The 13,962-nt window shown below is 38.8% G+C and overlaps 1 protein-coding gene across 1 annotated transcript in view; it reads left to right on the top strand.

The window, feature by feature from the left end:
- The window catches only part of lrch2 (leucine-rich repeats and calponin homology (CH) domain containing 2), an 82,525-nt gene extending 71,532 nt beyond the window's left edge, over positions 1-10,993 (top strand). Inside the window, exons 18-21 of the mRNA XM_038289128.1 lie at positions 2,370-2,482; positions 9,329-9,466; positions 9,577-9,654; positions 10,024-10,993. Coding sequence (XP_038145056.1) covers positions 2,370-2,482; positions 9,329-9,466; positions 9,577-9,654; positions 10,024-10,143 — 449 coding nt within the window. The 3' untranslated portion in view covers positions 10,144-10,993. The remainder of the gene's footprint in view (positions 1-2,369; positions 2,483-9,328; positions 9,467-9,576; positions 9,655-10,023) is intronic.
- Positions 10,994-13,962: the final 2,969 nt, after the last annotated feature.

The raw sequence follows: 13,962 nt of genomic DNA, 5'->3' as shown, positions 1-13,962 counted from the left end.
ATACTCATGGTCAAGTCTTACTCGACTACAGGTAAAAGCTTCTCGATCAAACATCTACTCAAGTTAAAGCATTGAAGTACTCACTTTTGAAAATACTTAGGTATTCGAAGTACATGCATTTAAAAGTACCTAAGTATTTAAAAAATACAAATAGAATTCTCTAATATCAGAACACTTCTAAATAATTTTCACTGTAATTTTTAAAGAATCTTGTAATTTTCAAAACCACCTGATGTATTGAAGCATAGAACCACCTGCTACTGTCATAATGGGCTTTAAAGATCTGACCCACATGCAGAGAACCTCTCAGAGACCAAGGGTAAAAGTTTAACAGGTTTATTGTAGGTTTGCAAACACTGATGGAGATTGAAACTCTGTGGGGAAACAATACTGGAAGTCAGCGGACTGGTGAACCGTAACTGGAAACTCTGAAGGGGAGATCACAGTGATCTGTTCAGGGACAGTGGGAAAATAGACTGAGGCTTGAATATTGCTGGAGAGGCACTCACTTTGGGGGGCTCTTGGTTTATTCTTTGATCCAGTTTGTGGGGGTTTAATCCAGAGAAGAGGGAACTGGTTGGAGAGTGGACAGGTAGACATACGTTGGACCCAGAGGAGTAAAGAAGTGGACTGTCACTTGGTTTTCCAGGAGTGGACTTGAATGGAACATGTGGAGGTTTTCCCCTTGCTAAAGGGACACTCAGTCCAGGCTTATCCAGTAACACAGAAAGTCTTCCCAATACTGGCAAACACTCTGGTGTCAAGGTGGTGACAGCCTGCTGCTCAAGTACTCCTCTGGTAAAAACCCAATGAGACACAGGTGTGCAGGGAGGCCCAAAGTAGACAGGGCACCGCCTGGTGGTGGAGAGAGGAAAACAAAAAAACAACCCACACAAACTGGAATCCTAACAGCTACAAATACTACACCACCTGAAAAGGACTTCAGTGTAAAAATGCCACATAAAATTACCACTATTGTTATAATTATTTCTTATCTAAAAACAAACGAAAAGAACAGGAGTGTCTTGATTCTCCTCACACTTTGACAATGGAATAGATGTATAAGGTTTAATATATTACCACAAAGAAACTAGAACTGTGTTCTGAGAACTCATCTTACTGGAAAACTTGGCCACATGGCAACAAATAAGGCGTTAATAAAACTTATAAACTACTAATAATATTTGCTCTAAGTTTCTCACATTTGTGTATTGTCTTTAAATCTCTAAAACAGTACTGTTGAAACTCAGTCCTAAGGGCTGCTACCTTACATGTTAAAATTACATTTTAAGGAAGAAAAACTGCAACATTTGATTACAAAGCTAAGCTGAACGAAAAGTAACAAGTAACTAGCAGCTTCCCCCCCAAAATACTCAAGTAAAGTAAAGATACTCACAAAAAGTACTTAAATACATTAATCAAGTACTCTGTTACTTTCCACCACTGGTTAATATCTCCAACTGTTAAACAATATTATACTATGGTGGTGCCATATTATACTGGTATCCTTTCATTTAATGATGCTGTATGCAGCTTTTCTTGGCTTTCCTTATTTACTCGGAGTCTAACAACAGCCATAAACCAAGCAGGCTGTTATGGTGTATCTGCAAATTATAGTACTCTAGACTTGCTATTAAAGAACACAGCTGTATTGAAATACTGTTCCACTGAAATGGAAAATCAGTGAATCTGAATTGAATTGACCCGACCTGAATGGGAAAAGAGCGATAAATGAGCTGACTTATGCACCTTGTCTGAAAAGGATGGGGAACAAATGCAGTCAGAACTTTGCCAAACTTTCCTAATGATCACTTTATGACTCGATCAGGACAATTTCTCCAGATATTGGTGGTGGAGTGCCTATTTATTTAGATTTATGCCTATACTTTCAAACCTGTGTGTTTTAGAGAAATGTTTAATAAATTCAACAAACATCTGATTCTCTCATATGAATCATTCCATGTCAATCAAAAAAAATGCCTAACATGGACTGCAGATCCCAATAGTTTTTAAACATCCATAAAAACACAATATTTGACTCCCAAGTGTTTGGGTTTTATTTGTTAGATCTGATAAAATCTCCTATTAAGGTTATACTTATTGTCTCTCAATTTGAACAAAATGAAAACGTTCAGAAAGGAAATGTTCAGCACAAAACCTTGAGAAAATCTAAATATTTATTCTACAGCAGTCTTGAAAGTAAAAAGTGGAGAACGTGTGTTTACCGACACTGGGATGAAGTAGATTCCAACTGCTCCATTACTCAGTCCCTGCAGTTTTTCTAAGAAATCTTCCAAAACATTGAGTTCCTGGAGCATTCCAGAAGCTGCGTTTCATCATTAACACAGACTCTTTATGTCTTATTTCAGCCTTCACACGTGGAACCCGTCAAGACTTCAGCTCGACAGATCCCAGTTTTACCATGAGGAGGAAGATGGAGCATTTAAGAGAGGAAATGGAGCAAATTGGTCTTTTACGACAGGTGAGATATTTTGTAATCTGCATGCATCTTCCTTGTTTTCACCAGTCCATGAGTCATATAAAGATCCTGTTTGTGTTCCCACATTTACTCCTTTTGGGTGACAAGCTCCATCTAAACATCCACAGTACTGAATGTTCCAAGTTACTTTATCCAGTGATGTCACAACTCTAGTAGCCATGACATGTCATGCAAACCTTTTTCCTGGACTTTATTTATAGTGCAGCACCCATTATACAGACCACTTAAAGGACATAACTCCAGATCAAGGCTGTTTACACCAAATCCTCTTAAAAACTGGAGTTTTTGATTATAGATAAATACAATTGGATACATTTTTAGCTTAAAGGTAACTATAATTACATACATTTTTCAACTTACTGCACCCCATAGAGCAGTGTTGTTCAAACTTGGTCATTTGGCCTCAACATACTGCATGTTTCAAATGTGTCTCAGCTCCAGCACACCTGCGTTAGATGATTGCACTCCCTCTTCAGCAGCCGCCATGGGGGTGCAGGAGCCTAAAAAAAATTCAAAGTCAAAAAGAGTCCAAAAAATTAAAGTCCAACTGATCCATTGATATACATTTTATATTTTGTCTTTTTTATTTTTAACTGATATTTTCATATCTTTTTTTATTTTTGTTCATAAAACTTTGAGATAAGCCACTTATGAGGTTTTATACAATCTATTATTTATTATAATCATTACTGTATATTCAAATGGTAATCATTATTACCTCCAGTCACATGTCTTTGAATCTGATCTCAAAGTTCTCTGGAGAAAAAACAATCTGCTTATTTTTATGTGCGGAAACCCAATCTGTTTGCATGTCTTTGCAACGCATGTTATTCGCAACGCCCCCATTTATTTCTGCTAAAAAAAAAAAAATCATCCGCAACAAAGCTTCCCTTTTCTTAATCTTTAAAGATAAGATAAATGTCCAAAGACTCTAATGGGGTCATAGTCGGTCTTAGGTTTCTAACCTACATGCAAGTGAATTCTCAGGAGACCAGGGAAACAGTTTAGTTTATTTAACTAAGGGCCCTGTCACACTTTGCCGATTTAGCCAGCGTATGCCCCGATGTCCCAGACTCTTCTAAAAAGCTGGCATACTCTAAACTTTCTATATTTTTTCAATTTTGAGTCCAGGCCTTATGTTCAACGACAGCCTAACTTATGCATAAGGCACAGTAGCTTAATGCCCATGAAATGAAGCACAAGCATCATTTCTTGATGCTTGATGCACAAGGATCATTTTATGGGCACTACGAAGCATCAGTAAAAGCTGCTCCCCTCAGGAGCGGCGATGTGCAGGGAGGCGCCTGGTCTGCATAAAAAGATGTCTTTGATCGTACAGTAGTATTAACCAAGCTGCTGTTTACAGCCGCCCCCAGAAAAACGAATAAATAAAAAGAAATAAAGGGTTTGCAGTCGCAGCAAATTCAGCGTCATGTCGGCTAACAAATTTGTTGGTCGTGGACTTGGGCGTGAACGCAGGGAGGATCCATCACACACACCTTCCCGCTCACCCTATGATGGGGATGAAGTCTGGAGGAGAACTGACAGTTTCCTCCTGTGAACCCCCCATTTATACCAAAATCCTGCCAATACTCAATTATACGGTAGCTGTAAGTTAGAAACATGCTCAGCGGTCATCTGGAACATGCAAAATATTTGGATATTTGTTTGAGATAAGTTGTTGATTACGCATAAGTTATGCTGAGGTTTACGATATTTATGAGTATCTTGCACTTGATGTCAACGATGCGTATGTCAACGATCAGATACCTAACCTGTAACTTATGCCCAACGTATAGCATATGCTGACGTACTAGCCATATGTCGACATGTGCCAGTGTGCTTCAGCGTGCTCATAACTTATACAAGACGTACCCATAACTTATGCCTTTTCATACCTCTGGCATACGCTGTTCTAAATCGTCAAGGTGTGAGCAGGTTCAGCAGAAGTACTGTTGTCACAGAAATCAGATTTATAGTCCCCACACTGAAGAAATATTGGATTATGTGCTTAAATGTTAGCTAAGTCCATTTGCACAGAGACAGATAAAACCTTTCAATAAACCAAACATTGCCTTCCACATATCTGACTCAATACCTATTTTCCTTAATTAGAGATTAAATGATTTATATAATTCATAACTGCACTTACAATATTCAACACTGTTCGTCAGCATTTCCCTTTTTCCTCGGAGTACGGAGATTGCTTGGACTCGCAATGTATCGTGGGATACCCAAGGTTATGGAGGAGACACTGGTCCTGTCTTCCCAGACAGCCTAAAAGAAGGCTGCATTTGTCAGCCGCATACCTAGGAGTCTTTGAATTCGAACCGGTCATGGCGCCTCGCTGTGATGTAATTGGCTGAACAACAAATCTAGACTTTGGAGGACGGAACCGCTGGATTTGAACACAGGCCTCTGAGCTGAGTTTAGACCTCTGTGCCTCCTAGAGTAGCTGATCAGCTGACCTGAGGCATCGAGCAGGAGAGTAAGAATCAAGCAGACCAGAGAGATTAGTTGAGGGAAGACCATGCAAACTTAAGAAAAGAAAAAGATAAATCTTGAAATGGATTCTAAAATGATTCTGCACCAACTAGAGATGTATCAGTAATAACTGACTGACTCCAAGGTGAAGCCCATTACAGTGGTCCAGAGGGGGAGTAGGCATTGGCGCACTGTGGCCAGATGATGTCAGAGTGTTGACAAGCACTAGAGAGAGCGTAGGGAAGAGGATCCTTGAGGCTTGCCTGTCATGGAGTCTTGATATCCAAGAATAGTTAAACTACTTACAGAAACACAAGTAAGCGTGGAGCAAAAGACTTTAATTCAGTTTATTTATATAGCGCCAGTTTACAAAAAATGTCATTTCAGGCACTTCACAAACAATTCAATCAACCTGACTGGTTAAACCTTTTCTAGAGACACCAAGCAGATTGCATCTAATTTGTTCCTCTTGATGGGCTTTTGATGAACCCTACTGGGGGTTCAAGAAGAGATTAAATCTTACAAGACTAGACTAGCAGTGAAACACAAGTTCAACCTACAGTCAGTACCACCAGAAACAGTTTAGAAAAATGAGGAGGAACATCCCCAGATTCACAACATGATCTGGGAACATCTTATCCAAACGATCCGGTCACAGTTTGGTGACCGGGTTGTTTGGAAAAGAATTTAACAAAGGGAAGTTATTAAAGAAAATACATTTTTTTAACCTTTTAAGATTATTTAATCCTGTCTGACAGAACTATAGAGTGTTACATTGTCAGTCATGGAAACCTAATTTTTGGCTACATTAACAGGTTCTTGTTTGAGAATATACATAGTACTGGCTGCTATTTGTTATGAGTGTCTAATGCTATTGTCGTCTAAGACAAGCTGTTTGAAGAAAACTACTTGGACTCACATGCTACCAGTAAAACTGAAAAAATAAAACCAGCCAAGCTTCCCTTCCCTGGTGATTGTTCATCTAAATGAATTCAGGAAACATTCTGTCCTATATGGCTGCTCTGATTTTTTTTTTTTTTATCCAAAAGGAACAAATTTATGCCTTTGGTCACTCATTCTATTCTACGCATGACACATGAAAGGAACAAGACAGTTTATAGTCACAATATATATTTATCCAAATTTCAACTTTACAGCTCAAATATTTTTATTTCTGTCAGAGAAGGATAAAAAAAGCCTTTTCCACTCTTTCTCATCCACCCACCAAAACTCATTTGGATCCGCTCCTGAAAATGGACCTACACCAGAAGAAGTGCATATCATTACTCTACAATACACTGGATAAGAACATCAAATCTTAAACTCCTGTTAGAACAGCATGGGATGAGTAACTTCATACGAAGATGTTTGAGGGAAAAGAAATGTTTTTAAAACACTTAGTCAAGCATATGACCAAACAAATCAGGTTTATTTGGCATCCTTCCTGATACCAGCCTTCCTGGATCTCTAAATCCAGCACTAGCTTTAAAGTATCTAAATGGCCTGTCCAACCTACTCTGAGAACAAAAAGTAATAGTAGTTTTTCTTTGCATGGTTGTCTTTGCTTTTTGTAATTTATATTTTAGGTTTTCTCTTTTTTACATAACTGTTCAATAAAAGAATAAAAAAAATTGACTCATATTACTAAGGACACAATCACACTGCAGGCAAATAAGACACAAATCTGATAATGTTTCCCAGCCAGGTTATCAAGGACCTCCAACCTCAGCCTCCACAGCCAAACTTTAAATTCAGTTCATTTAAAGAGAAATTTTGTTGGTTTTCTCTGATATCTTGTTGAGATTCAAACGCAAATGGCATCCAGATCAACAGACACCGGTTGTCTGTCCTATGATCAAGTGGTGCAGTTCTATGTTTTGGCCACTGGTGGCAGTATCATTTGAAAACTCCATAATGCCTCTTTAAATTCACTTTATTTATAAAGCACCAATTCAAAACATGTGTCATCTCATGGAAATTTAAAGAGACGATACACTCAGATTGGTTAAAAAATTCAATCAAGCAAAGCCATCGAGGATAAAGTAATCGCTTTGCTTCGCTTGCAACAGTGATTTTCGCTGGCATTTTGTTATTGACTCTTCAGGAACCCCTCACATTGAGCATGCATGTAGCAACATTAGAAAAGGAAAACTCCCTTACAGGAAGAAACCTGCAGCAGAACCAGCTTAGTCTGAGCTGCCATCTGCCGAGGCCGACTGGGCTTCAAGGAGACAGAAGCAGATATTCTGGAAGAAGCAGAGATACAAAAGGAAGCTATCAACCAGTTCAACATGCGGCCCCATCCAGAAAACACACAGCCAGACAGATGAGCTCGATTCATGGTTTTTCTCTCTGTCAAAACGTCTTGATCCTGTAGCCCCTTTTAAAATTTGCCTAATAGGAGAGGAGTGTTGGCCTGGTGGTGAGAGCAGTGCGCTTGTGCTCTGAGAAGGTTCCAAGTACCCGGTTCAATCCCCACATGCTGCTCTCTGGGTTCCTGAACCAGACCCTTAACCCCACACTGCTCTCGGGTGCCACACAATGGCAGCCCACTGCTCCCCAGGGGAATGGGTCAAAAAGGTTATGCATTTGGACCCAGAATGGGTCACAGAGAACCAATTTCCCCATTGTGGGACAATAACGGGATTTACATAAAGCCAAATCTAAACCCTGAATGAAAATGCCGTCAAACAAGGGTGTAGGTGAGCTGAACAAAAGTGTACGAAGGATAAAAATTAGGTCTCAAATGAAATATTATTTTACAAGAGAATTTCTTAGCAGAAAAGTGTTAGAGATGCTAGAAGAAATCATGTTTCTGCTATCATTCAAGAAAATTGTCTCAAGCTAATTTTTTTTTTAACTGTTGAGCTGCTTCGTCATGTTCCTCAGATTGCTCTGCTGTCTTTGACAGATTTGAGCCAGTTTCTCTGCTTTACTTAAAGGAGATAGTTGTTCATATGGTTCTCCATATAATGATTCCCCCCTAGATTTTTTTGAATAGGTTTTCCTCACTATTGCACCAGTTCTGCATTCAATTATAAATGGTAGCCTGTCCTCTGCTAGTCTTTCTTTAGTTATCAACAGGTAGTAATTCATTCCATTGAAGAAAACTGCTCTTAAACCAGAAACTTTTAAAATTACAGGCCTCTATCCAAACTGCCTTTTATGTAAAAAAAACAAAACAAAAAAACGTCCCTTTTTAAGAGCTGCTAACAGTGTGTTCTTAGCAAATGACTGTAAATATTATGCCTCTTGATTTAACTGCTGCCTTTGACATGGTTGACCATAAATTTCATTAATTTTGGAGCAGAGTGTGGCTGACAGGTCTACTGCATAACAGTGGTTCAGATCTTATTTGGCAGAGCAAACTTTGCTAGTTAAACTGTGTGACTGCTGCTCTTCTTTACTGTGGGGTCCAACACGGTTCTAATTTTAGAATAGAAAGGTTTTCCTTCTACTATTATGCACATTACTCCCAGGCCTATCTCTTCTCATAAAAGCCAAGGGCATTTCAGTAAATTTATTGTTCAAATATGTTGATGTTATAAAGGCCTGGATGCTTTCAAACTTTGGATAGAATTACATATAGTATACAGAACTAAGGTAAAGATAAACACAGTGGAAATGTATTTACATTTACTGCTCTGAGCATATCCATCATGATTTTAGACAAAATCTAAAACACATCCAGTTCTTTCTGAAAAGTCATTAGACACTTTTTTTAAAATAAAATATAGTTTACCATTCTCTCTGATGAATACGGATAGAAATATGTACATTTCAGTACTGTTATCATATTATTTATGGCGTCTTGATTAATATCCTGTTGCACATGCACAAATGAGCTGATGTAATTATTAGGTAGTGACAGCCTTTACTTTTTAATTTAAGTTTTAAGATTCTGTTATTTTTCTGAGCTGCTACTCTCCCATACACCTGCCTGCTCCCTCAGGTTCTGCTAATCAGCAGCTCGTTATTATCCCTAAATGCAAACTGAAATTAAGAGGAGATTGTACCTTTGGCTCCACAGTTGTAGAATAATCTGCCCTTGGTTGTCGGGCATTCTTCCTCTCTTTCAGACTTCAAGACTGCTTAAAACACACCTGTTTGCAGAGGCATTTTGCACATACTGTCACTTTGGCTCTATTTTGAATTTTTTTCATACTGTTTTCATACTATTTTAAAAGTCTTCACTTTATTTTTTCTATCTTAGCTATTTAATCTTACTGTTATTTTCAGTTGTATGTACATCGCGTAGATGATAATGTAAATAAGGGTGGTATTGGGGTGTAAACTTTTTATTTCATGGTTTGATCAAATTAAGTTGCTTTTATGTGTGTGCAGAACATTGAGTCTCGACTAAAAGTCCTGCTCCCAGAGGATGTTGGTGCAGCTTTGATGGATGGAGTGGTCCTCTGCCATTTGGCCAATCACATATGTCCCCGCTCTGTCCCCAGCATTCACGTGCCGTCACCTGCAGTAGTAAGTGTATCCACTGTCCAATAAGTTTGAATGGTATTCTTAGTTTTGCCTTGTGACTGGCTCATGTGCTTAGATGAGGAAACTAATATGATTAATGTTGATACCTCCAGCCAAAGCTAAGCATGGCAAAATGCCGCAGAAATGTTGAAAACTTCCTAGAGGCCTGCAAGAAGCTTGGAGTGCCGCAGGTAAAACATGTTTGCTATTTCAATTTCAATGTTTATCTCCAAGTATTTTTTTATAATATATTATTGTCCTGTGATATAAGTCATTTACCATAAATTATAAAATACAAAATAATACTTATGCTAACTGTCAATCAGAGTGCTCTAACATATTTATGCGTGGGTTTTTTTGTTTTTGTTTTTATATATATATATATATATATATATGCAGCTGGGTGTCTAGCTTGATGTTGTTTCCCTCCAAAGTACATTTTATTAGTTAAAGCAGTCTGCCTGACATAGATGCATTCACCAAATTAAAGCTGCTGTAGACCAACACCAACCTTAATCTTTACCTCATTGACATGATGATTGATATCTTTGTTAATTCAGGACAAGTTGTGTCTGCCACATCACATCTTGGAGGAGCGAGGTCTGGTAAGGGTGGGATTGACCGTCCAGGCTCTGCTGGACCTGCCTGCATCAAAGTCCACACACCTTTCATCTATTTGATACAGGGAGTAAACTATGCCTACTTCTTGCAGTCTCTTTCCAAGGGCATATTTAGACCCACACTGCCAAGGAGACTGAGGACCCCTCTTTTCGGGGGCGAGGATTCTGTAACTTGTGGCTTTATGACCGTTTGCTTCCGACTGACTGAAACAGGAGAAAAAAATATGAAACTTCTCTTTAAATGATGTCAGTCAGCAACCAGTTCCTACCCATCACATTATGCATATTGTTGCTTGATCCTGGGCAGCGCATTCCACTGGCTTCACTGTTAACCTTGGTGAAAAGACGGATGTGACAGTTGGGTTTATGAGACCACATCTAAGTCTGTCTGCTGGAATCACGGAATCTGCAAGTGCCAGTACAGATTGGACATCCATGCTGTTATTTCAATGTGCCAAAGAAATAACAGGCATAATTCTCTTTTTCACTTACGGAGTTTGGATTTTTTAATTTATTCTTTTTTTATTGTTTTTTTTTTTTTTTTTTTTATTCCACTCCAACCTGGAGTCATAAATATATATCATGAACTTCATTTAAAGTCCTATTTTTTCTTAATGAGCTCAAGCATAAGCTACTTTATAATTTGGTGCTCTTCTGAAGACTACTGAGCATAACTGCTGGAATTCCGTTTCGTTTTTTAGCATCTGTAAATGATTGCAAAAGTCACACAATTCTTTGTACTGAAGTTACAGTATTTACTGTACAAGACTGTAATATTCATATACCTTTGATTTGTTTTTCCAGTTTGTTCTCTATTATCTTCCTTGTATTTTATTGGGTTTTTATGTGATGGATCAAAGCTAGAACCAAATTATTCTAAATTGGAGAGAAAATAATAGTTTTTCACATACACTATATTGCCAAAAGTATTTGCTCACCCATCCAAATTATTGGAATCAGGTGTTCCAATCACTTCCATGGCCACAGGTGTATAAATTCAAGCACCTAGGCATGCAGACTGTTTTTACAAACATTTGTGAAAGAATGGGTCGCTCTCAGGAGCTCAGTGAATTCCAGCGTGGAACTGTGATAGGATGCCACCTGTGCAACAAATCCAGTCGTGAAATTTCCTCGCTCCTAAATATTCCACAGTCAACTGTCAGCTGTATTATAAGAAAATGGAAGTGTTTGGGAACGACAGCAACTCAGCCACGAAGTGGTAGGCCACGTAAACTGACGGAGCGGGGTCAGCGGATGCTGACGCGCATAGTGCGAAGAGGTCGCCAACTTTCTGCAGAGTCAATCACTACAGACCTCCAAACTTCATGTGGCCTTCAGATTAGCTCAAGAACAGTGCGCAGAGAGCTTCATGGAATGGGTTTCCATGGTCGAGCAGCTGCATCCAAGCCATACATCACCAAGTGCAATGCAAAGCGTCGGATGCGGTGGTGTAAAGCACGCCGCCACTGGACTCTAGAGCAGTGGAGACGCGTTCTCTGGAGTGACGAATCGCGCTTCTCCATCTGGCAATCTGATGGACGGGTCTGGGTTTGGCGGTTGCCAGGAGAACGGTACTTGTCTGACTGCATTGTGCCAAGTGTAAAGTTTGGTGGAGGGGGGATTATGGTGTGGGGTTGTTTTTCAGGAGCTGGGCTTGGCCCCTTAGTTCCAGTGAAAGGAACTCTGAATGCTTCAGCATACCAAGACATTTTGGACAATTCCATGCTCCCAACTTTGTGGGAACAGTTTGGAGCTGGCCCCTTCCTCTTCCAACATGACTGTGCACAAAGCAAGGTCCATAAAGACATGGATGACAGAGTCTGGTGTGGATGAACTTGACTGGCCTGCACAGAGTCCTGACCTCAACCCGATAGAACACCTTTGGGATGAATTAGAGCGGAGACTGAGAGCCAGGCCTTCTCGTCCAACATCAGTGTGCGACCTCACAAATGCGCTTCTGGTGGTCAAAAATTCCCATAAACACACTCCTAAACCTTGTGGACAGCCTTCCCAGAAGAGTTGAAGGTGTTCTAGCTGCAAAGGGTGGACCGACGTCATATTGAACCCTATGGATTAGGAACGGGATGTCACTTAAGCTCATATGTGAGTCAAGGCAGGTGAGCAAATACTTTTGGCAATATAGTGTATTTTACAAAAAAGAAAAAAAATAGTGTGAATTTATTTTGAGTCCCAATGATTTAACGCTTTGCAGAGCCATTTTTTTATTTAATTACAATTGCAGGAGCTGGAATTTCCTTCACATTCTTCTCTAAAATTAAACAAAGTTATTTAGGTTGTGTAGAAAGTATCTGTAACCATTCAGGTTTGCTGTCATAAATATTCATGTTCTTTTGCCCCTCTGACATTTTTTTAATCCAAGATTCCAGAGAAAGCGCAGAGAAGTTTTAAACTTTAGATTTTAGTTTTAAAATTTAAAGGAGTCATACCCAGGAATTAGATTTTTTTTTATTATGGTAAATATATGTGTTGGGCTTCTGGTAAAACCTGCCAGAAATTCTGAAGCGTGAAAGTAGCTGTGTTTTTTAGGCTACATTCACACTGCAGGCCTTGATTCTCAATTCAGATTTTTATGTGAAATCTGATTTTCTTTTGTGTTGCCGTTCACGTTTCCAGATATATGCGACTTGTATTTGATCTTTTATGTGAGCTGCATTCATACAACTTAAGCGTCCCGCATGCGTAGTAGAGGACGCAATGATGTCACATGCAAGCACGCTTTGTGTTTCTAAAAGTTAACTTGGATGGTAGTGCTGGTGCTCAGCACTACCAGATCACATACAGGTCGCATATGGGCAAAAAAATTGGATTTGGGCGACTTCAGGCTGCTGTGTGAACGTAGCCCCAGTTTTGTGGGCTTGCTGTTCAAACCAGAGACGCACACAAGGACGCGTTCTCCACAAAGCACTTTTTGGTTCTCTTCCTTGAGTTTCATCATTCTGCTAACATCAGCCCGCCCTGCTATCACCATGCATTCTATTTTCCACCAAAAGGGGCGACTCATGCTCTCAGGGACTCACTTTGGATGCTTCGTCCACATGAACACTGATTCACACAAGTCAAAAAGTTTTATGTAAAGAGGTCCGAATTAGCTTTATTTATGTATTATTTTCCTAAAAACAACTAAAAGTGAATTTAAATGTCTTATTGGAAGTATTGTATATATAATTAACAGGTTATGGCTCCTTTAAATCTTTTCATGCCTCTTTTTCTCTGATCTGTAGTGAAGTCTGATACCAATTTTCTTTCCGATCCAATGCCTAGTAAAATATAGGCTAGTACCTGTATAAATCCAATACTGATATGCTGTGCAAATACACCTTTTGTTTCTGGTAAATTCATAATACAATGTTCTATTATCCTACTTAGGGCCAGATTGTGTTGAGATTGCAAATAAAAATTAATTAATGTCACAAATATTGGCCAAATTAATCAATACCGATAATTTAAAATTTGAAATGAAAAGTTAAAGCATAATTGATATTAAATATGTTATTAAATATCATATTTTCTTTGTTAACCTGACCAACTTAGCAGCAGCAGGAAGCTGGACTTGGAAATATATACTAACACATTTCAAACTTACCAGCCTGAAGAAAAATTAGTCTCTAACAGTTCCTTTTAGTCAATTTTATTGTTAAGATACACAACCTCAAATAACTCTGGTATCCTAAGTATCGATATTTAGATTTTAGAATTTATTTTAAAGCCTAAAGTTCTAGTATCAGAGGTATGGATGTTTCTGTATTGATCCGCACATCACTACTGACCTGTCTTTTGTGCTCCATGGTCCTCATTACGCTGTTTTTCCACCAATCTTCTGAACCTCCTTAAGAAAGAAAAGCCTTTTTAAATTTTTTT

The sequence above is a fragment of the Cyprinodon tularosa genome, unplaced genomic scaffold, assembly GCF_016077235.1.
Source record: "Cyprinodon tularosa strain WSP-4 unplaced genomic scaffold, ASM1607723v1 ctg263, whole genome shotgun sequence".
In the NCBI taxonomy this organism is placed as follows: Eukaryota; Metazoa; Chordata; class Actinopteri; order Cyprinodontiformes; family Cyprinodontidae; genus Cyprinodon; species Cyprinodon tularosa.
Note: the sequence above shows the minus strand (reverse complement) of the source record. Positions and strands in the feature narration are given on the sequence as shown.